Source organism: Phocoena sinus, chromosome 3 (genome assembly GCF_008692025.1).
Source record: "Phocoena sinus isolate mPhoSin1 chromosome 3, mPhoSin1.pri, whole genome shotgun sequence".
Classification (NCBI taxonomy): Eukaryota; Metazoa; Chordata; class Mammalia; order Artiodactyla; family Phocoenidae; genus Phocoena; species Phocoena sinus.
Genome location: NC_045765.1, coordinates 136,008,859 through 136,032,846, shown reverse-complemented (window position 1 = coordinate 136,032,846; position 23,988 = coordinate 136,008,859). Strand labels below are relative to the sequence as shown.

The following is a 23,988-nucleotide window of genomic DNA, read 5'->3' as shown; positions in this document are numbered from 1 at the left end:
TTCCAATTTACATATTCAATTGTATATTTAGAAAACAAAAATTTCTGGTTATTTTTGCTGACTTAGTTGACTTTTATAGTAACACGCAATTTTTGGTTTCAAAAGTTGGTGAAATATTTTTCATTCCTGTCATGTTAAATGTAATATTCTAAAATATATTACATAACTATCTGATAAGCAAGATTTTTTGTATTATGTTGTATATGCAACTGTAGTATGTCCCATGAAGTATAGCATGGGACATTATGCTAGACTGGGCTGAACTTGCATTAATTCCATAGTCAAGAATTAATTTTTAGAATAAATTTCAGATACTTTCCCCATTTCTCTTGCCGTTGAACTCTCTTGCATCAAATTAGTGGGAAATAAGTGAAAAAATGAGCTATATAAAGGCTGTGATTAGTTGTGTCCTATTAATATTGATGAAATTGGTTACAGGTGTTTGGTTGATTGGTTGTTTATTTCATATCCCTTCTCCCAACTTTGCTCTGGATTCTCTAAAGAAATGTAATTTCACAAATGAAAGATTCATAGAGAGAGGATGAGTTAACTTATGATCTAGTATCTCTTTTATCTCTAAATAAAGAGATAAGCATTTTAAGCCACTGTAAGTTCAATTTTCCATAACTTGGCTGCAATGAAAAAAACAAACAGATGCATCACAATTATATTAAGAATGGCATTATTTTTGGTGAAGTCAAATGTGAAATATGCAGCTTCTGACTTTCTTCTGGCGACCTAAACAATCTTTTGCTCTGATCATGCTCCAAATGGAAACTGGCAAATGACTAATTATTCTAGGAGAATATTTTTGTTATAATTTTAAAGATTTTTCTTATTACAAGTAATAAAGAAAAATAGAACAAATGAGACAAGATGTTAATGGTTTGTGGAAGCAGAGCCACATTACTTCTAAGTTTCTCAATCAAGGAATTCATCAGAGTGATCTGTCAAAATGAGTGATACAAATTTATGAACTAAATTCAGCTACAGAGTAAGGGATGTACTACAAAGAAAGACACATTGCAAACAAGGAGGCTTTGCTTCCTGTTTACATAATTGAAAAGATTAAGTGTAAAAATAATGAAATCTCTTTTGTTCAATTTGGCATAATTCCATTCTCTCAGCTGCACTCTCCCTAGGTTTTTACAATATGTAAATGTGCTTTAATGCTTTCTTAATGCCTATACACTCTGTTAAATAATAAAGTGAGCTATTTGAGAAAAATGGTTATTGAAAATCAAAGTTAATTATTAATGAGTCACAATGTCCTTAATTTGTCTTACATACAAATGAATTTATTAATGGATCAAAAATAGTTTTAAAAGCATAATTTCAGGAAAAAAAGATAACCAGTGAGGATTTATATTTCACAGGAATAAAGATGAGGATGTAGAGAATGGACTTAAGGACATGGGGAGGGGAAAGGGTAAGCTAGGATGAAGTGAGAGAGTGGCATGGACATACATACACTACCAAATGTAAAATAGATAGCTAGTAGGAAGCAGCCGCATAGCACAGGGAGATCAGCTTGGTGCTTTGTGACCACCTAGAGCAGTGGGATAGGGAGGGTGACAGGGAGACGCAAGAGGGAGGAGATATGGGGATATATGTATATGTATAGCTGATTCACTTTGTTATACAGCAGAAATTTACACACCATTCTAAAGCAATCATACTCCAATAAAGATATTAGGAAAAAAAGAAAGAGATAATTAATTGGCTATCTTCTGATCAGAAAGTAATTGCCGGGGCTTCTCTGGTGGCACAGTGGTTAAGAATCCACCTGCCAATGGAGGGGACACGGGTTCGAGCCCTGGTCTGGGAAGATCCCACATGCCGTGGAGCAACTAAGCCTGTGCTCAACAGCTACTGAGCCTGCACTCTAGAGCCTGCGAGCCACAACTACTGAGCCCGCATGCCAGAACTACTGAAGCCCGCGTGCCTAGAGCACTCCACAACAAGAGAAGCCACCGCAATGAGAAGCCCGCGGACCGCAATGAAGTGTAGCCCCCGTTCGCGGCGACTAGAGAAAGCCCACGTACAGGCACAAAGACCCAATGCAGCCAAATAAGTAAATAAATAAATATGTCCTTTTTTGTAAAGAAAATAATTACCTGTAGAATTATAAGATCTTAGAATTTGATACCCAAAATTAATTCTTTTTCTTTTAAAAGTATTGATGGTTAGGATTTTTAAATTTATTTAACATGGACAGTATCTCAATTATTGACATATATTGAAATTATAGTCACCAAAATCCTATGTATTTTTCATATCCTTGACTGAGCCATGTCTGATTCCTGTATTTGTCTTTTTTCTTTTTTTTTTTTTTGATTCTTATTATAAGAACTTATGTTTGGCAACATTTAAAAAAATCCATTCTATTAGATTCAGTTCATTTTCCTATATAACAATATCTTCTTAAATATGAATCTATACCATGGTATATTAGCCATTTCTTTTTTGTTCCGTGTTGGCTGCATCTTTGGTGGCTTCAGCCAAATTATTATTGATATGCTGAAAACACCTCAGATCACATTATATGTTGAAAAGGACCAACCATATCTTGCAAGCAAGCCACTAAACATCTTCTATATTGACAATCATCTCATTAATCTGCACTTTAGTGTGTGAGAGCAGAAAACATGCACTCAGCCACTTATTAACCCATCCAATTCTATTTTTGGATTAGTCCAAATATTTTATAAATAAGATAGTCATGAAAACCTTGCAGAAAGCGCTTCTATAAACTGCATGTACCAGTTCTAATGTTTCATCTCAAAAGGAAATAGTGGACTTGTATATGTCCTTAGCAAGGTTTTCAACAAATATTTTTCTTTTCATATCTTATATATAAAAGAATAAAAATGAGAAAAAGGCTGCTCTGTTTTGACTTGCTTTCATTAAATAAACACAACCTTTTCTCAGTGCTCACAAACAATTTATTTTATAATTTAGTTCAGAGTCTTGTTTGGAATTAACATCAAACACATCAGATTGTAATTAGCAGCATCTCTCTTCATTCTCTTTTTGTCAATTCATGCATTATTTACATATACCATGGACAACCAGTGCTTTGCCCATTTTCATGGTTTATGAAAGAACCTATGCAATCCGTCCACCATTTCTTCTCCAAGATATCACCGTTTTAAGGTGTAATTCACATGGGCCAGGTGTCCAGCCCATTTGGAGTACCAAAGTATTGACTTGGAGTTCAATTTCCCTAGAGCTTATTTCTGTCTACTCAGTTTAAAATATTGATATTTCACTTCACAAAAGACATTATTAAACAAAATTGAAAGTATTCCACATTCTGTCATTTATTATCATTTATTATCATTCCATGAATCCCAAGTGAAGGGGGTATCCATTTCCTGGTCTTTGCTCCAACTTTTATTAATGTCATTAATGTTTCTCTCATTCTAAATGTTATTTACAGCTATCATTATGGGTTCAGACCATTTTCTCTAGTATTTCCGTAGGTGGTAGGAAAATAAAAGCAAGGGTTTACTTTCAGATTCTGTTTTTTCCTTTTTTTTTGTTTTTGCCCAGGCTTATGCATTACAAACTTTTTATTTCCATGCCATTTAATATTTCTAGGTATATGGTATATCTGCTTCTACTTCAAGCTCTCAAATCATTATTTTTTTTTAACGGGAGGGCTATGTACAAATTGATAGACTAGAAAAATCAACTCTAGTTCACACACAACTACAACTATTAATAACTTGTGTATATTGAGCTGAGAAATGTAACAAGAACTGTTCTATATATTTGGCACATATAAGTTCCTTCATCTACTCCAAACTCTGTGAAGTAAATATAATCATCATCCCCACGTTACAGATGAGAAAACCAAGGCATAAATAGGCTAAGTCTCTTATCCAAGGTCACACAGCTGGTAAATATGAGAGAAACAGTAGATGAATCTAACCAATCTATTTCCAGAGCTTGACCATGCTTAGCCAGTTTACAATAATACCATTTCTCATATTTAGCTCAAGATTATTTGAATGCTTCCTTTCTGATTCTTATCACTTATCACTAACCAACAAATTCTTCAATTTTGTTTGAAATAGACGCTCATCACTGCTGCTTGCTTTAGGAAATAATTTTGTCCATTAGGCAAGAATTTGTCAATATTCTGCTTTAAGGAGAGTAAGTGTGCAGTCTCCATCACCGATACCCATTCCCAGTGCTATGATGTGCCACAAATTCTCCCCCATTTAACTAGCTTAGAACCTTCTGTATGTCCCTCAAATAATATCTCTTTATTAATGTTTTCTCTATACCTCTTTATTTCAATCTTCTCTAACATACTAGATTTCCAGTAAATGGGCACCTACTTGACACATGGTCTGCTCCAATTAGGTCAAATTCTTATTAAAGAAACCCATATTTCAATCACGTATCTTAACCCACCAAATTTGATGAGTTACCATAGAATTTGTGTCATTATGCCCCTATCTACACATTAGAATATTGGAAATCCAAGGCCATGTGTTTTATTTATGGCTATCCTCAAACTATTTCCTTTAGAAGGGTCTGGTAAGCTCTATATTAAGAAAGCAATGAAAAGGAAGGGAATTTCTATTTTACTGAATCATCTGGATGTATGATTTCTTCATTCAAAGTTTTCAACAAGTCTTCATTCATACATTAATGGAAAATAGGGGCGAGTGCAAGTAAGGAGACTCCTGTCCTAGATGTAGCTCTATCACCAACTTCCTTTATGAACTTTACCAGATCTTTTGAATGTCTCCTTTAGTCATAATATATTCATAACATTGGTTATTGTATGTAAAAGTATCTTTAAGTGGTAAAGAAGCATTGTTAAGCTATGCCATTATAATTAATCAGCTCTTCATTCATAACCGAATATAGACAATTTGCTGAGCATGGTTGTGAATGAATGTCACAAAACCAATAGATGCATAAAGAATCAAATAATAATAATACCTGATTGCATATACTAATTTTTTTTTTTTTGGCCACGCAGCATGCGGAATCTTAGTTACCCGACCAGGGATCAAACCCATGCCCCCTGCGGTGGAAGTGGGGAGTCCTAACAACTGGACCACCAGGGAATTCTCGCATATACTAAATATTAGATACCTGGTAGAAGTTATAACTCTGTACTGTAATAGGTTCTTATAAAAAAATGTTGGTAGAAATATACCCATGAACATATTGTTACTTACTAGATGAGAAATAAAAGATCTTAATGAGACTATAGCTCAGCAAAAGAAACCAGCTATCTTAAACAACAGCTGGTGATGATAAAGATATGTTTTCTTTCCTTTGGAAGAAACAGAGCTGGTTTCAAAGACATCTAGTGAAAATGGCCAATGACCTCAATAGTAGAAACAAAGCCTAAAGGAGAAAAGGCTATCCATCTTTATTGTATTAACTATTTGGTTCCTAATCTTCTACTTCTGTCTTTTAGTTTTTATTCTTATGTAAAATAACGGGTTTATCTTCCCCTTTCTCTTTCAAATTTTGTTGTCATTTAATTCTTATAGAACACTAAATTTGTTCACCCAATGCATTATGATACAAATTAAATGATAGAGAAATACATTAGGAGACATTAGAACATGTCCTTCTCATAAATTTTCAGATATAAATGGTGTCCAGACCTATCGTTTATAAGGTTTTTGTGTTTATATATTTCATTGTATAAAAATAAATACATGGAATCTTTTTCATCATTTTCTAAAGAGCTATTTTTTAAAAAGTTCTGATCTTCTGGTTAAATAATAATGAAAACTTATAGACAAATTATAACGTCAACGAGTGAAATGGAAAGTTACCCTCAGGAGAACGACTTGTATAATTGTTATAGAATAATACAAACTTTAATTTGATTTACTGATTACATGCCTATGCCAAATTTCTGTTTTTTTCTTCTTCCTTAATAATTGATAACCTAGTTGAGAGCAGAATTACAAAAGTGCGAGACAGAATGTAATGATTTAATAGAGCATTAATGCTTTAGTTTTAGTTTGGGAGTAGTGGAGAGCTAGTAATGGGTACTGCCTGAAATGGTATTTTTCCCAATCATGTTATAATTTTATTTAACTAAATATTTTTTAAAAATATGAATCAATAGCTTACCTTAGAACAAATACATTTTTAAAAAAATCACCTAAAGGATGAAAACATAGTTTACTTACTCCTAACTTAAATGGTCAAACTGAATAATGTCCTCATTTTAATACAACTGAAATTAAAGAATTTTTTTTTTTAATTTTTATACTGGAAGGCCTTTCCAAACATGCAGGAATCATGATCTTAGATTACCACATTGACCACAAAGGCAAAGGCTAGCTGAAAATGCTCTGTGTATGTAAGTCAATTGCTTTGGTGGATACTGTAAATAGATATTACAATTAATATTTATTTCTATCATTAGAATACATTTAGAGAAAAATTTTGTTGGCTTTATGATATGCCCCGGAAGATGCTATTGGAGTATAGAGACTATATGGGGGTTCACTGTTATATATCTTTTTATAAATTACAAAGATGTGGTGGAGGTGAACTCTCAATTTTCCTATGTAATTTTTTCATCATTATCAAGCTTATACAATTAGAATAAACGGTTACAGTCCACAGATGAATGTGCTCACAACTCTAGGCATGGAATGAGTCAGCAGGTTGTACAGCAGAATCAGGTGCTAATTAACTCTTGCTTAGGTAGAGCTATGTTTCTGAGGCACCTGGCTGGTAATACTAGAAGAGTATTTAAATGCTGGTCACACTATACCCATCTCTATATTCTCAAAGCATAAAGAAGACCAGCCAATGATTCTAGTACATATTCTTAATATCTTATTTGATAAATTGCCTATACTCTTTGGCACATTGTAAATATATATATAAAATAACTGAAATAAAATAAAGGTTCACAAGCCAAATTCAATTTTTCATAGCGATTACTCATTTCCAGAATATATTGCATCTTTAAAAACTACTCAGAAATAATGGAGTATATAATGGGACTATGAAAATGTTTATGCTAAGATTCAGATAATGTTCCCACTGTTGTTTTCTTATATCCCTCACTTATTACATGGCTTTCTTCATGTCATGTGATACCTAAGTAAAGGAGAAATTCAGAATAAACGGGAAGTTAAAATTTCTTTTCTTTGCCAGATTTTCAGTTTTATGAAAGTAGTAAAATGAGAAACCTTAAAAACAAACATACACATACAAAACGCAATGAGTTTTTCAAATATTTTCATATATATTCCAAGTTCTTCCACTGGTACAATCAATTTATAGTTGTTTTCTGTAAACATGAATTGACAATTTATAATGGATGAAGGTCTTTGGGGCACATGAAGTAAAATGTTATGGTAGGTTCAGCATTAATTCAGGGGAAAAACTGATTTCATCATCAGTTCCCATACTGTCTGCTTCTGGCTTTATGTAAATCTAATAACAATTCTCTGGGTCAGGCTATTCATTTGCAAGATGGGAATGAATGTGTTTTCCTTTTATTTAGCATAGACACGATAATGTGTTACATGTACCATTATATTACATCTGTGAAAGTCTCCACAAAATTCATATATATTATATATATATATAATATATATATGGAGATGGGGAGCGAAGTCTAGTAAATTAATCTTCCTGGAGAAAATATTGAACTGTAAGATATTTTGTTTCTTTTCCAATTTTAGTTGGTGCCACTTGTTAGATAAAGTAATGTCATGAATGGAGCTTGGTCTAGCCATTGGTTGCTTAAAATTTAAAAGCTAGTCTATATAAGAAAACTAATTTTAGAACTTATGGATTGGTCTTGTTATCACTGAAGCATCTTACTATAGTCATAGCTAATATATAATTTAAGTAATATCCTTTATCCTTCTCTATTATGGAACTATAATTCATGTTAGAGGTTTGTTGAAATGTACATTTCATTTGAAAACAAAATGTCAGATTATGATTTATTTCCATATGTTGATTCCCCTAAAAGAATACAGGTCTGACAAGCAAGAAGACACCATGTGAATTGTTTCACTTTTGTGAAGAGGTTGTGTTTCTATCTAATAGAGAAGAGTCACCAGGCTGGCTTTCCTAATAGGCAGAAACAGGACAACAAAGGAGAAACACAGCAGTCAGCAGTCTGCTGACCTACTTTGTTATTATAACTCATCAGAGCTATGAATGCACTTTTTTTCTCAGTAAAGCTACACAGTGACTTGTCAGCAAATTAATTACATCTTGTTAGGGCTTTAAAACATTCTGTTAAGGCAACACATTGTACTCAGAAAAAAAAAAATCAGTAATATAATACTATAATTTGTAATGTATAGAATTCAAATCTGAAATACATTGCTAGACCTCAAGAGAGGAGAAATATATTTTTAATTAAGAGATATCTAGTTTCATGTCTTAATTATATTATCTCAGTTGTATTATTTCAATCAGTCATTATCTAATTAGTTTATGGGCTTTGTAAAACAAAAAGTGAATCTATTTTAATTTTATCTTTATGCATTTGCTAGAATATCAATAGATAATAATATAGTCATCCTAAGTTTCAGTATTCTACTTGTATATGGGGAATTGCATATGAATAATATGTATTCCTTTATTTTTTTCCAAATCATTCACTTAAAACCAATAAACAGCTCTTTTTACTCTAGCCCCCCAGCACACGTTTATTTTGACTGTTACAGTTTTTGAGCTAAAAGTGACTGGAGTCTCAATCCCCACTCTTTGTCGAAGGTTCCTGATTGAAAACCAGTTGACAGTAATGGAAATACAAGTCTCCCTATTTTGTGTCTCCACATCCCTTGGTTTATACCCCCTATAGTCTTTAATCTCAATCCACATAAGGCTGCCACTAGCACACTGTTATGTGAGTTTAAAAAAAAAAAAAAAGCACTCTCTGGGTGGCTAAATTAGGGAGGGAAAAATTGGAAGAATGGCCACATTTTCAAGTGTACCTGTCTTGGCAAGCAGAAAGAGGGCAATATTTCCTTAGCACTTGTCTCCTTGCTCTTTGGGCAGTGCATACATTACAGAGGCCACAATTCAAATTTATATTAATGACTTCTGTACATAATTTTCTATTCATTTAGATTAGAAAATCTAATTATCTAATTTCTGTATAGTTTTCAGCACCTAGGAAGAAGTACTATGAACAAAAGCTCTTTAGAATGTAAGCACTCTGATGGCAGGGACTTTGTGTCATTCTCTACTGCTTGTTCAGTGCCTACAACAATGCCTGGCACAAAGCAGGTACTCAATAAGATTGCTTAAGTGAAAGAGTAAATAATATACCCTCATTTCATAGCTGAAGTACAGTAAAGTTAATCGATTTGCCTAAAATCACAGAGGTTGCAGTGGTAGACGCAATTCTGGAATGTGTCTCTATAAATTCAATTCTGCCAGTTTTTTTCCCTCTCTATTCTGCTGTCTAGGAGAGCCAAGATAAGCTATATTATGTTGTGGTTTACACATTAAAAGACATGCCTCTGGAGAGGAAAAAGATAACTGGAGGACTGCATGGCAGCTCTTCACTGCTTAGACTTACAAGTAAAATATGATACTGTCACTCAGAGCCCACTGACCATCACTATCACAGGGCCCCATCCAACTGGAAGGGAGCTAGAAAATGTGCATAGTGTGTGGCCTCTTGTTTATTAGTAAGTGTCCCTGACATGTTGCCTCAAATGAAAATAAAATTGCACAGTAATCTAGATTTTTCAATCAAATCTCTTATTTTCTCCACATAGGTTTTATTAATTAGACTCTTCCAGACGTTTTATATCTTTTATTTCCTCTGATAGTCTTAGTTAGTATTGTTCATACATCTTAACGTTTTGCTGGAAAATATTGTTATTTATATAGAAATGAAAGGCTCGAGAAGCTCACTGATTTGGATTTCATGAATTTTGAGTACGTTATATTGCTCTCAAGTTGGTCAAGTGATTACATATCTTTGAAGAAATAATTTGATGTACAAATCATTATAACACAAATTATCCAAGGAACAACATTTAAAATGCATGATAGAATAACTCCTTTACACATAATTTTCAAATGCTGCTGTTAATTACCCATTCTGTTATAAATAATTAATATTTATTTAGTAATATGTGCAAGATTGGTACAGGACATGTGGGGTACGCAGATACTTATAAGGCACATTGCTTGACCTCTAGAATGTCATCTCTCAAGATGAAATAATGCATAGATTCCCTCAAATAACAAGAAAATAAAACATTATAAGGAATGATCTTTGAGTTGGCTTAAATCATTTTGAGGATGATATAACTCAAATAAACACAACTATAAAACTAGATATAAGTTTCTTATCCTTATAGTTCTTGTAAAGCTGAAACAGACATAAATTTACAAACAAAATATTAACAAAAATAAATTAATAAACACATCTCAATTTAAATCTACTGTGATGGATGATGTTTTGTTTTGTTTTGTTTGCTGAAACCAAATAATTGTATACAAGGTAAATATAGTGCTGATTATTATAGAACTAGTTTTTCTAGAGTATGTAGTTTAACATACAAATTATGTACTATGTAATGAATGACTTAGTTTTCAAACCTATTTCTCCATTTTGCCTATGGTGAAAAATTTGTACAACGTCTAATATCATGTCATTAAGCCTTCATTTGGTATAAATGGATCATGTATTTATTAAGCCCATATGCCAGAATTATTTTATACAGCACCTCATGGCACAATGCACTTCAACCACAAAGGTAAATCCAGATGCTGTATTTAGGTTGATACTAAATTCATAATATGCTTACATTGAAACATTTCAAACTATGGCCAACATGTATCCAAATATTTACCAGATTGCTGGGAGAAACCCTGTAGACTCCCTGACAGTAAACCTGAAGATTTCAATTAGAGAAGCATTGCTCTAGGAATGTATTATTTAGCTGCAAATCCTTCTTTATTCTGTAAAGTCATTCCCTAAATTATGTCAAGATTAATATGCAAGTTCAGATGCATTGTATTTTTTATTTTCTTAGTTAGATTCTCAAATGAGTATTTTATAATATTTTATAATTTAAACCAAAAACCCATTGCCTCTGATCCTTTTAATTATCAACTGTTACAATTTTAGTGTGTGTGATACACCTAAAACATAGTCACAAAATACCATGGGAATGACAAGATTTTCAAAATTAATCTTATTAAACATTATCTGGCAAATCCAAGATTTTCATTCAGACAGAAATCTATAATTCAAACATTTCTTGAATGAAACAAAAGCAAATATTACAAATGCAGAGCAAGATTAATTCCTATTCAGGTTGCATTTTGCAAGTCAGTATCTCTTACCTCTTCAGTGCAAGTAGCCCATCATGGTTAGTGATTGACTTTTTTTTAAATTAATTTTTATTGAAGTATAGTTGCTTTACAATGTTGTGTTAGCTTCTACTGCACAGCAAAATGAATCAGTCATATATAAATGGAGGGACTGACTTTTAAAAAACAGCATTTAAGCAATGATTTTAGTGGAATTTATAAGGACTGGAAAGGAATTAGCTAAGAAGAATTGAGCTTCCTTCTATGGAATAAAATGCAGATTAGAAATAGTTAATATAACAATAAATATATTGAACAAATTACCAGTTAGTGATATAGTATAGTTATGGCAATGCCTCTGAATTTCTCATCTTAGGGCATATATGGATAACTAGCTAGTAATGTATAAATGTAGATAAGGATATAAATACAAATGTAAACATTATTAAGGAGGATTTAAATATATATAGAGATAAGGGTATAGATATACATGCAAATGTGTTTAAGAAAGATTTAAAATGTATATATATGAAAATAAGAATATAGATATAAATGCAAAAGTGGTTAAGGAGGATTCAAAATAGTATTTAAAAATATAAATCATTTAAGAGCATGATATGGAAAAGAAGGAAGGCATAAGGAATTCGCTGCACACTCTACCTAATCATTATCTTAAATCATTTAGTACCAAAGTCAAATGTTAAAGCACAATTGTCAAGCCCAGACCCCAAAATGACTAGCATCAATCATGTCCTGCATCCACCCTGATCTGGCTTCCCAATTTTGGCCTTCCCAATATGATTTTCTTTTTCTACATCTACGTCTCATATCAGTCTTGCCACTTTTTAGTGTCAAAGCTCAAATGCTGATTTTCAAGTGACTTTTTACTATAATTGGTGTGCTGTGACTACAAGTTTCTTTTTTTGTAACTACTTTCTTAAACTGTTTTCTATAATCTGTGCAACATAAGGTATTCTAACGTAGTTTAGAACAGAAATTATAGAGCCAGATAGATATGCATTCTAATCTTGATTCTATAATCTACTACATGTGTGACACTGAACAATTAGTTTAACCTCTAAAAATCTGAGTTTTCTGAACTGCAAAATGGAGGAGAATAGTGCATACCTCATTTTTCTGCTGTGAGGACCAAATAAGATAGCCTTTTTCAAAGCACTGGGGTTTGTATACAGTAAGCATGATATGTAAATATAGAGTGCTTTTTTCTTATATTGGATATTCATTTCTCCTTTAAAACCCTCTTTGTATGTAAATACACTTTTCTCTGTTTTGTTGTGATGGATGGAAGTTTTTTGAGAATTCAATAACTTTAGGATAGAAAATAATATTTTCAAGGTCAAAAGATATTATTGAGATTCTCTATTGATTAAAAATTGTCTTTTTTATGGTTATTATCTCCTTTATATCACTAATATTCACAATATAGAAGAATTTCTGGTCCTTATAGTTGAATGTAAGACTTAACTCTTTCCTATTCTCTACGCTAGAGTTAGACATGGAAATAATATTAAATAAATGTGAAAGAAAATAGGAGCCAATTTCCTAAGTAAAACTGCAGCCAAAAAGAAAAAAACCCAAGAAGCAAATTGCAAATTCAGGAAAGGTATTTTGTTCAACATCAGAATATAGCAAAGGTTTGACTATGTTAGATTAAAAACAAACACAGACGCAAATGGGCACATATAGAGGCATTTAAAGAAAAATGAGCAAGACATTAAAATTTTTCTTCATTAAATGTGTTTACCACTACACATATTAACTAGTATATTTCCTAATATTATAATTATACAATTATATGCCATTTATGGATACCTAATAACAATTCCTTTACTCTTTCAATAATGACAATTGCTATTTTTTAAAAGATACATAGAGAAAATTTAAAATAATAATTATTTGCAAATTTAAATATTAGTTGGTGCCAATGATGAATCATCTTTTGGCAGCGGTGTTAGTGTTTTTTATAACTATTCACTCAGTCAGCAGTGAGTTTATAAGAGCCGTTGTTTTTTCCTCATCCCCAAATATCTTAGTACTGTCTTTATGTTTGCTTCTTCAGTGATAAGAAAAGTGACAGATCTATAATCAATGAGACTACACAGATTTGAAAAGTGAGTTGATCAAACTCCTTGGTTTGTATTTTAGATACAGAAAGTTCCATAAAGAACATTTCTCAAACTTTTGATGATAAGTGACTAGGTTACAACAAATTACTATGTTTGGCAAAGTTGTAGGCAGTGGAGATAAAATATAGAACAAAATCCAGACAAATTCTTTGACTGAATGGCACTTATGCTCCGGTGTGGGGAACACAGAAAAATATAAATAACAAATAAGTGTGTGTGTGTGCATGCCCATGTGCGTGTGAGTTGCTAAATTCTTTTCAGATAAAATATAAACAAATTGGGTAATATATTAGGGTGGTTAGGGAAGGCTTCTGTGAGGCAGTGACATTTAAGCAGATATGAATGAAATGAAGGAGAGATCCAGGTGAATACTGGGCCTCAAAGAAAGGAGTGAAAGGAATAAAGAATGGAGGAAAGGAGGGAGGGAGGAAGGGAGAAAAATACGTAGGCAAGAAGAGACAAAAGGGAGAAAAAAAGACATTCTTCTCAACGTGCTATAAACCCCTCTTGCCTTCAGACACAAAGCCTGAGCTTCATTGGTTAGGAGACAAAAATGTATATTCTTAAGATGTCTATGTCATTTTTACAATAACAATCTATGAAATTAATAATAGAACAGTCCGGAAAAGAAGAGGGTGTTCGATTTATGCCAAAGTTAAAATTCTGTGAAAGTCTCATAAAATTTACCACCTATAAAATGTGAAACATAAGAGAAGGCTATTCTGATGTGCAGTTAACTTAAATAACTTTTTATTAAATATAAGGTAATTAAAATGTAATGCAAGAAGAAAATATGAGAACTTAAAGAGCGAACAAATATCTGTGAATATATATATTAAAAATATTCACGGGCTTCCCTGGTGGCGCAGTGGTTGAGAATCTGCCTGCTAATGCAGGGGACACGGGTTCGAGCCCTAGTCTGGGAGGATCCCACATGCCGCGGAGCAACTAGGCCCGTGAGCCACAACTACTGAGCCTGTGTGTCTGGAGCTTGTGCTCCGCAACAAGAGAGGCCGCGACAGTGAGACGCCCGCGCACCGCGATGAAGAGTGGCCCCTGCTTGCCACAACTAGAGAAAGCCCTCGCACAGAAACGAAGACCCAACACAGCCAAAAATAAATAAATAAATTTTTTTAAAAAAAAAATTCACAATTGTTTCAATTCCTTTGTGACTGTTGCACTATGTATATCCAAATGAATGCTCTTAAAATTAAATGTGAATATAAGTACACTTAACTATGTAAATCAATTTTCTATTTCACAGACATTTTTATATTTACATGTCTTTTATGGTAAAGTTTAAAGGCTATCTTTCCCATGATGTTTTCTCTAGAAGGAAGTACTATCTGAAATATCATTGCATGTCATACATATCTCATTTGCATTTACACTGATGTAACATGTCTGCATGTTTACAATGCCTAGAATTGCATGTCTTGAACACAGTAAATGCTAAAATCATGTTGAAAGAAAGAAGTTATTCTGAGCAGTAGGCATTTTTAAAAGAATGTTGTACAATACTATGACTATATGTGTGTGTACCTTTGAAATAAAATATGTCTCAATATACACAGAGTAAGATATCTAAAAAATAGAGGCTGTAACATATACATCCCCCTGGAACATTTCATGTAAATAAACTTTAGCTGTAGAAACAGAAACATCTGATTTTATATCCACAGAAGCAAAATTAAGTTTTCTTTCACCATTTATGGGGCTAATTAGATCATTCTAACATAAATATTTAAAACTTGTTGGCAAAACGTAGAAAACACAGTGTAAAATAAGACGAATTACTTACAACCATCTCATTTAGAGACACCCAGCAATCTGGTGGAAAGTCCTGCAGCAGTGGTACCAAGAACTGAAGACAGCCATCCCAGTGGCAAAGGAGCAGCATCATGCCGATGAGGTTAAAAATCCTCACCACAGCGCTGGCGAGATCATATGTCATGTGGAAAATCTGTTGACCAAAATATAAAATCAATTCTTAGAATCAAATTTTTAAAAGTCAAGAATACTACCAATGTCGGTAGACACTGACATCATATAGTCCAAGTATCAATTTAATAAAAATACAGAAAGAACTTTTACAAATAGAAACAGAGATTGCATGTCTTTATCCTTACATTGAGGTCTGGCACTCTATGAGTATTACAACCAACTGTGGGTTCTCCATGAGGAACAGAGGTGACATGAATACATTAAATCGATGAGTCATGTTTTAAAGAACATTGGTTTTGCCAGGAGTTTTTCACTTACTGTCCTTTCAAGCATTTTAGCAAAGGTGCTTTAAAAGAAGTTAGCAAATTTGACAAATGATGGGCACACGCTTCTCTGCTTCTCATTCCTTGATAACAGATTTGTTGAGAACCAAAAAAGTAACCCAAGGACTGAAAACCATTAGCAAAAGTAGTTTAATTGCAAAACATAAAGGAAGATTGACAATTAACTGCAGTTAACTTTATAGCTATATGAGTTAGAGCTATTTCTTTTATTGTGCAGATTGAACGTGAATAGTGGCTTTTGAGATAAAAGTTCTCTGAATGGTTAAAAAACAACCGTGCAGCACATTTTAAAAATTAAAATTGTTATGTCCATTGTATTATCTGTATGCTACAGGTTTCCCTTTCCTGTGAAACTTTATTTGTATTTTCACAACATCCATTATGATAGGTTAGATTATTTCAGAAAGCACAAAAAATTGACAAATGAACATTCTCCATCAGAATTTTACAAGTGGAAACTTACATACAGCTTTATATTTATAACTTCTAATTCAGAACCTGAATCCTTTCTTTAGTAGCTCATGTGTTATATCACTTTTCCATTGCTAATACGGTTTCTGCTTATATTTCACCTAGTCTAGAATAACAAAATCCACTTGGGAGCTGATGTATAATTGTTAAAGCGCTACTGAGTTAATAAAATTAATAACTATGTATAAATACACAAAGAAACGACACCTTGAGATACTTAGGATCACATTTTGTATAATTCACCAAAAGAATGGTCTATTTTTGAAGTAATGAGGACAACATGTATTGAGAAATTAACTGAGAAACAGGAAAAAAACTCTCAAATTTAATACTTTGATTTAGAAACTATATCTTGGTAAGGAAACTTCTATAATTCTTAAGAAATGCATACTGAAGTGTGTAGAGGTAACATGACAGCACAGCTGGGTTTTGCTTTTATAAAATCAGCAAATCTATCTTTAATTAAATGTTTTTCACTTTGATATATTTCTATTAGCCATTAATTCTTTCTTTAAACAATCTTCCTTTTTGACACAGTAATCAGAGTGAGCAAAAAAAAAAAAAAATCCTTCTTTGTGGGAATGTACACACTGTTCTGAATTTTTTTGAAAGTAAGATTGGGATCCTGGATTTTAAAGTCAGCAGATCACGTATTTTGATATCAGACAGCTTATATGAGTAGCAATTTATTTTAAAGCATTAAGAATTTTATTTCCTGTAAAATATTTTTATTTTATTTTTTGTGACTTTCAAGTCTTGTTTTATATTTTTTTAAATTTTTATTGGAGTATAGTTGATTTACAATGTTGTATTAAGTTTCAGGTTATAGCAAAGTCAATCAGTTATACATATTTTTAAATTTGGTTTTGTGTTTGGCAAACCCAAAGAAAAGTCCTTTTAATGTTCTTTCCTCTGATATTTCTTGGCCACTGAATTTGAAAATAAAATAGTACCAACATTTTTATCAATAACTTTTCATGAAAAGTAACAGTAAAATACAATAAAAAAGTTTTTTACTACTAAAGTAGGGAAAGAAAATCACCATGGATTTCATTTTTTGGTTTAGTAATAGAATTCTATATTTATATCTAAGCATTTCCTGACAAAATGGACATATTGAACAATATGTCTTTTGGGTAAGTGTTACATAGTTGAGAAATAGGGTAAAACTGAAGAACGTAAACTTCTGGATCAAACAAGAAACTAATCTCCTTTCAACCTTATTATCTAAAATAAACAATATCTGAAACTGTCTGCCAATTATCTGTAAACTATAAAATATGGGCAGCAACCGGCATTCAACTATAAGATTTTAGAATGAAGTTTGGGATGTTACAGAGAATTAGGGCCCATTCTCGGTATAGCTGACTTTTATGGATTTTCTACTTTCTTTATCAGGAGTTAGATTCTTTTTGTAAGGTCTTAAGTGATTATTTACTGAAATAAGATAACATATTCTAACAGTTATTCACCAATTCCTTTAATAAAACCCTGTTATTTCTAAATTGTTTTCCAGAGAAACAGAACCACTATTTTCATAAAGGAAGTTAATGGGGTTATGAGGCCTTTCATAATATATTAGAAACACATTTTTTTGGTTTTGCTTCTATGTGATTACTGAACTCCTATTGTACAGGATAATCCCTAGAATTAAGCCTAACCTCTACCCCATTTCTATTCCTAACTTCACAATGTTACTATACTATACTCATGCTAGATTTATATACTAACTCTACTGTAGAGTGCTCACATAATTAATTTCATAAACGGTCTCCCTTTTGGGCCTTTAACATTATGTGTTCAAAAGTGATCTCACTTTCTGGAGCTATTCCAAAATCTAACATTGGAAGAGGCACAGCAAGTTGGCTATTTTGACACTGGTTAATATCAAAAGCTAATTACAAATAGTCAAATCCATGTAGCTCCATCCTGATTTATCTACCTGAAAAAAGGACATCATAGTGTATATAGTATTACTTTTGATGCATACATAAATGTGTGTAGTTGCTTGGGCCCGATTTGATTGTCTATTGAGCTCTTATAATTAATACACCCTGGAAGGCATAAGCTTCACATGTGACCAGTTGCTGAGATACTTATTTATTCATTCATTTATTTAATATTTATTATTTTTTAATTGAGATAACATTGGCTTGTAACATTATATAAGTTTCATGTTTACAACATTATATTTCTACTTCTGTATACACTACAGCATGCTTACCACCAAAAATTTGGTTTCCATCCATCACCATAAAGTCTACCCCCCTTACCCATTTTGTCCACCCCATGCTGTTTCCCCTCCAGTTACCACTACTCTGTTCTCTGTATCTAAGTGTTTGTTTTGGTTTCTTCATTTATTTTGTTTCTTTTTTGTTTATTTATTTTTTATATTCCACATAGGAGTAAAATCATATGGCATTAATCTTGCTTCATCTGACCTACTTCACTTAGCATAATATCCTCAAGGTCCATCCATGTTGTTGCAAATGGTAAGATCCCAACTTTCTTATAGCTGAGCAGTATTCCTCTGTACTTGTATACCACATCTTTTTTATCCATTCATCCATGGATGGTCACTTAGGCTGTTTCCACATCTTGGCTATTATAAATAATACTGCTTGAATATAGGGGTGCATATATCTTTTCAAAATTAGTGTTCTTGTATTCTTTGGATAAATACCCAGAAATGGGATAGTTGAATCATATGGTAGATTATTAATGGCCCTGGTAAAACCTTGCTCATGGAAGATTTGGAATGAGAAGACTGCTTCCTTATGGAGCACATACATCTGCAGATAGTCACGCTAACCAAAAAAGGAAACATCTGGTCTACTTTAAGCAAGGCCATAACTTCTTATTGTCTAAGCGTAGCTTGTAAGATAAGTCTCAGGGCAACTTTACTCAACTTCCTGATCAAGTGGCCAACATCATTGATTAATTAATTAATATTTTCAGCTTTTTTCCATCTATGAGGTAGAAATCCTAAAGTGATAAATTCCTATCTAAATCTATTATCTTAGCGCTCCTGCATGCAAACCTGACAACTCAAAAACAGCACTGTAGATGACACTCAAATTGTTCAATGAATTGTAGTTATTAATTGTTAAATCAATTGTAAGTTGTAAATTGTTAAGTAAAGTATTAAATGAATGAATGAGACTGTTGCAGGGGGTTAACAATAACAGCAAAAGTAACATTTTATGATCTTAAGAGTGGAAAGTTTTCACTTTTGTGTCTTAAACCAAGGAATTTAAAAAAGAAAAACAACTTCATTATTTTCTACCTTCCAAGTAATCTGTACTTGAAACCTGATTTGCGTGCTCAGAGTGTGGGTAACAGAAAGACCATTCTGACCCACCAGCAATATGTTTTAAGCGGTACTTACAAGAGTCAACAGAAAAAAAATAATTAAAATAAGTTTGAAAGGTAGTGCTTTAATTTTATTTTCACCAAAACTAGACTACCAAATATGTCAGTGGAAGGCACTGTGCTTTACATTCACCCAGCTCAGAACATTGTGTTTTTCATATGACTTCAAGGAGAGGAAAGAGCTGGTCACAGATACTCATTGAATTACTTTTATAATATTATAGTTCTAGAATTCTGCCCAGATGGAGTCTGATAACTCCAGATAGAATTGCTGGAAGAATTATCTGAGTAAGATAATTTGATTCCGAATCCCAAATCCTGCCCTAATATTTGCATATTTGTTCACCATAAGTATAATTTTTTGTGATATTTCTCCCAGGAGCAATATATAAACTATCCTGTTCTTAAAAGGTCGAATCCCTAACTGTGTTATATGGAGATATCCATAAATTAGCAGAGTGATTCCAAAATGCTTCCACACTCATTCTTGATAAGCTGGATTCAGGGGTCTCTCAATCTAATAACCCACCTATGAAATCGGTGAGACTTAACCAATCCTTAACTATTTGGTTTACTATGTTTTACTTAACCAAAAAATGGTCAATTTGGGCTTCCCTGGTGGCGCAGTGGTTGAGAGTCCGCCTGCCGATGCAGGGGACGTGGGTTCGTGCCCTGGTCCGGGAAGATCCCACATGCTGTGGAGCGGCTGGGCCCATGAGCCATGGTCGCTGAGCCTGCGCGTCCAGAGCCTGTGCTCTGCAACGGGAGAGGCCACAACAGTGAGAGACCCGCGTACCACAAAAAAAAAAAAAAAAAAAAGTCAATTTAAGACTTTTCATGGAATATATTGATCTGTCCTTAGTCTTTGATTTCACAGATGGGAATCTTTTATAGGTTAGGTTGCTTCTATGTCTCAGTATTGATTGAAGTCTTCAAATATGCTTTCAGAATTCTTATCGATGTAACATTAAGAAAATCAAATGGGTCAGAAATGGCTCTCTTGACACAGAACATTCTTATTTTCAAGGTATTAAAATAAGTTCAGGTTCTTTGGTTTATCCTTATGTATTTGTACCTGCATAACTTGATATATCTTTTAGATGGAGTATCTCTATGCCATGTTGACACAGAATACAAGAAAACAAACAATTAGCAACTCAGTCCGTTTCATAGCTAACATATATCCAGAATTCAATATGCAGTAGTCCTAATCAATAGTAAAATAAATATTTTAAGAGTACTTTTGCACCTTTTGCAATTCTTACCTTGAAAACTATCCAGATTATCCTACCATGTTTTAGGTAAAGTGCAGAGGTTTCATCCGGTATATGAGAGAAGAGTATTCTTCACAGTGGTCTCTTTGAACACTGATAATGACTGCACTCATTGGACCAATTTCACCAGTCCCTCCTCTATCTAGGATCTCATTCAAATGGCCAGTCCATAACTTTCAGAAAAGTCAACCAACTGGGCCTCTCATCTTTATCAGCCTGTGTCCGTAGTCAAAATGCAGTTATCTACTCCTTAGCTTCCCCTACCTATTATCAGATCCTCTTGCTGTGGAGTGCTTTTTGGAGGGTTTCTTCTTTCCACTGTCACTTCAAAAATCCTCCTACATTGTTGATTAATTCTCTTGTACCCTCAGCCTCATCATAAAATTCTTCCTCTCCTTCTCTGCTTTTCCTGAGACTTATGACTGCACGCTGTCCTCTTCCCAAAGACTCAGTTTCTCTGGTAGCTTTCTCAAACAGAGTTGATTCAATTCTTTCATACTTCATAAGCCTTAGGTTTTGATGTCAATGCCCTCATTTTCTGAGGTCCCCTTTGCCACTTTCAGACAATAATTTGTCTAGCTGTAACAGGAAAATTCCTTCTCTTCAGTGTCCATTCTATTTGGCTATTCCACCCATAACTTTCTCTCACTTCTGGCATCTTACAACCTCTCAATCCCCACCCACCACACATCTCCATTTATTAAGGACTCTGTATTTTTCCACTGCCCTTTTCTGCAAAATGTCAACTTCTGAGTAATCAAAACAGCCACTTTCTATACCTGAGCTAATGAAAATTACTGGATAGGAAACTGTAGATTGTGTATACTAATTTCTTTAAAAAAAACAGTAACCTATTTGAAGTCCTCAGCTCTGGTCTATGCATTTCTCTATTCTTAGTACCTATGATTTTCCCTCTTACCATCTATCCAATATTTTTTCCTCTCTTCTCATGTCCCCAAAGACCATGACTAGCCTGCTGAGTTTCAGCTTAAAATGTTACCTTTTCCAAAGGAAACACATTCTTTTTTTTTTTTTTTTTTTTGCGGTACGTGGGCCTCTCACTGTTGTGGCCTCTCCCGTTGCGGAGCACAGGCTCCGGACGCGCAGGCTCAGCGGCCATGGCTCACGGGCCCAGCTGCTCCGCGGCATGTGGGATCTTCCCGGACCAGGGCATGAACCCGTGTCCCCTGCATCTGCAGGTGGACTCTCAACCACTGCGCCACCAGGGAAGCCCGGAAACACATTCTTATGTTTGAGTTCCTTCACCTCTGATCTCTCATGCTTTCCAGCAAACATATACCTGCAGCTTTTCTTACTGGCTTTTTCCTAGTATCAAAAGATGTGTCTTCTGATATTAATCTGATCTTCTTTTCTCCTCCAGGAACCTAAATAATTATTTCAGAGATCTTCAATCTGTGATGAAAACAAACTCTCTTTTGTCAGTTGTGGACACTTTTGTAAAGTACAGCAAAAATGAATTAATATAAAAATAAAAATTTAAAAGCCAAGACACATGTAATACAAGCCTTCCACTTATCCTTTATCCTCTTAGATGTGGTGGCAATATCAAATGACTATAATTACTAGATTACATTTTCCTCATAACTGTTAACTTCTTCTACACTAGTTTTACTCTGTATATTTAGAAACAATAAAATTTCTCATTTCCTCCAAAGTGTTTTAAGTTGAAAAAGAATCTTCACTTCCTAGGTACTTTCCTAATTTTTTCCTTTATATTCTTCTCAGTTTAGCTTCTCAAAAAAACTCTCCTCACTGGAACTTTGAGACAGAAAGAGAGCAGGCCTGCCCTAGTGGGTAAAGTGGTTTTCTTTTCACAGTTACATGTGCAAATTACCACCTGCTACAAAATCTGACTTCCTGAAGGATGTGTGTGTCATAGCTACCCTGTACTTCTTTCCTTCTCCCTCCTCCCCACATATTAGGGGAATGTAGAGATATTTAGGGCTGACTTCATTTCCTGAAATGTGGGAATGAAACTTTAAAAAAAAATGTGCATCTATTTGAGCACTCTTTTTGAAGTGGCACAGATATTACATCATTGGAACTATAGAGAAGGCTATGCTTTATCACATAACTCTGCGGTAAACTAAACAGTACTTATAAGGTCATAACCACCACACACTTACAGAAGTGTAGTTATGGAATAGAATATACTAGTTATCAATCATGATTGTCAAACATATATAGCTAACTATGCACGTGTTATTTTGGTCATGCCCATATAGTTCTGTAACAAACATATATATATAATAAAAAAATAAATTTTAACTATTTTAGTTGTAAAAAAATTGTCATGTTTCTTAACTATGATCTATCTTGACTATCACCTAGACTTTAGGAATTTGTTTCATTACTTTGATACTGTAAAATATATCAGCCATTTCCAGTCATACATATTTTTACATAGGATTTTAATTCCTTATACTAAACATTTAGAAAAAGTATCTCTTCATGCAAAAATTGCTCTTTGTTAGCCTTACTAGCCTGAGAAAAAGCCAAGATCATGAGTGTTGAAGAAAACATAAGAAAAATGATAAAATAATATGGATTCTTTGAAGATTTCTGGTAGGAAATGATAGGAAACAGTTATAGTGGAAACTATAAAAGTACAAATCTTGAAAACTGGGAAGCACAATGTCTGGTGGTACAGAGTTTTGCTCAGCAAATGTTTTTTCTCCCACAGAGGTTATTCATCTAACAGTGAATTTGCATAAATAGGTCAATGTTAATGAGTACCTAACTGAGATAGAGCATTTCTACTAAGATCACTCATTTTCCTTGGAATTTCAAGTCAGCATCATCTGACGAATGGCAATAGGTCAGAAACAAAAAATGCTTATGCTAGGTTACATTTTGTTAACTGAATATAACCAAATCTTCACATTTTTAAAACTCCTTAGGAAAAAGTAGTACATCTTTTTAACTTATATGAGGACTGTGTAGTATAACAGAACATCTAATTATTGGACAATGCCCTAGAAAAACGAAAAAGCAAGCATAAACCCCATGTGTTTAATTTACTTTAAGAAGTAGCTTACACATTGGGAAAATAAAATTACAAATGAATATTGAAAATGGTCCTACTAAGAAGAGAGTTGACTGGATTAG

The 23,988-nt window shown here is 33.4% G+C and overlaps 1 protein-coding gene across 1 annotated transcript in view; it reads right to left on the bottom strand.

Annotated features, from left to right (window-relative positions):
* The window catches only part of HCN1 (hyperpolarization activated cyclic nucleotide gated potassium channel 1), a 365,206-nt gene that overhangs the window by 153,657 nt on the left and 187,561 nt on the right, over nucleotides 1–23,988 (bottom strand). The window contains exon 3 of the mRNA XM_032627600.1: nucleotides 15,256–15,417. Coding sequence (XP_032483491.1) covers nucleotides 15,256–15,417 — 162 coding nt within the window. The remainder of the gene's footprint in view (nucleotides 1–15,255; nucleotides 15,418–23,988) is intronic.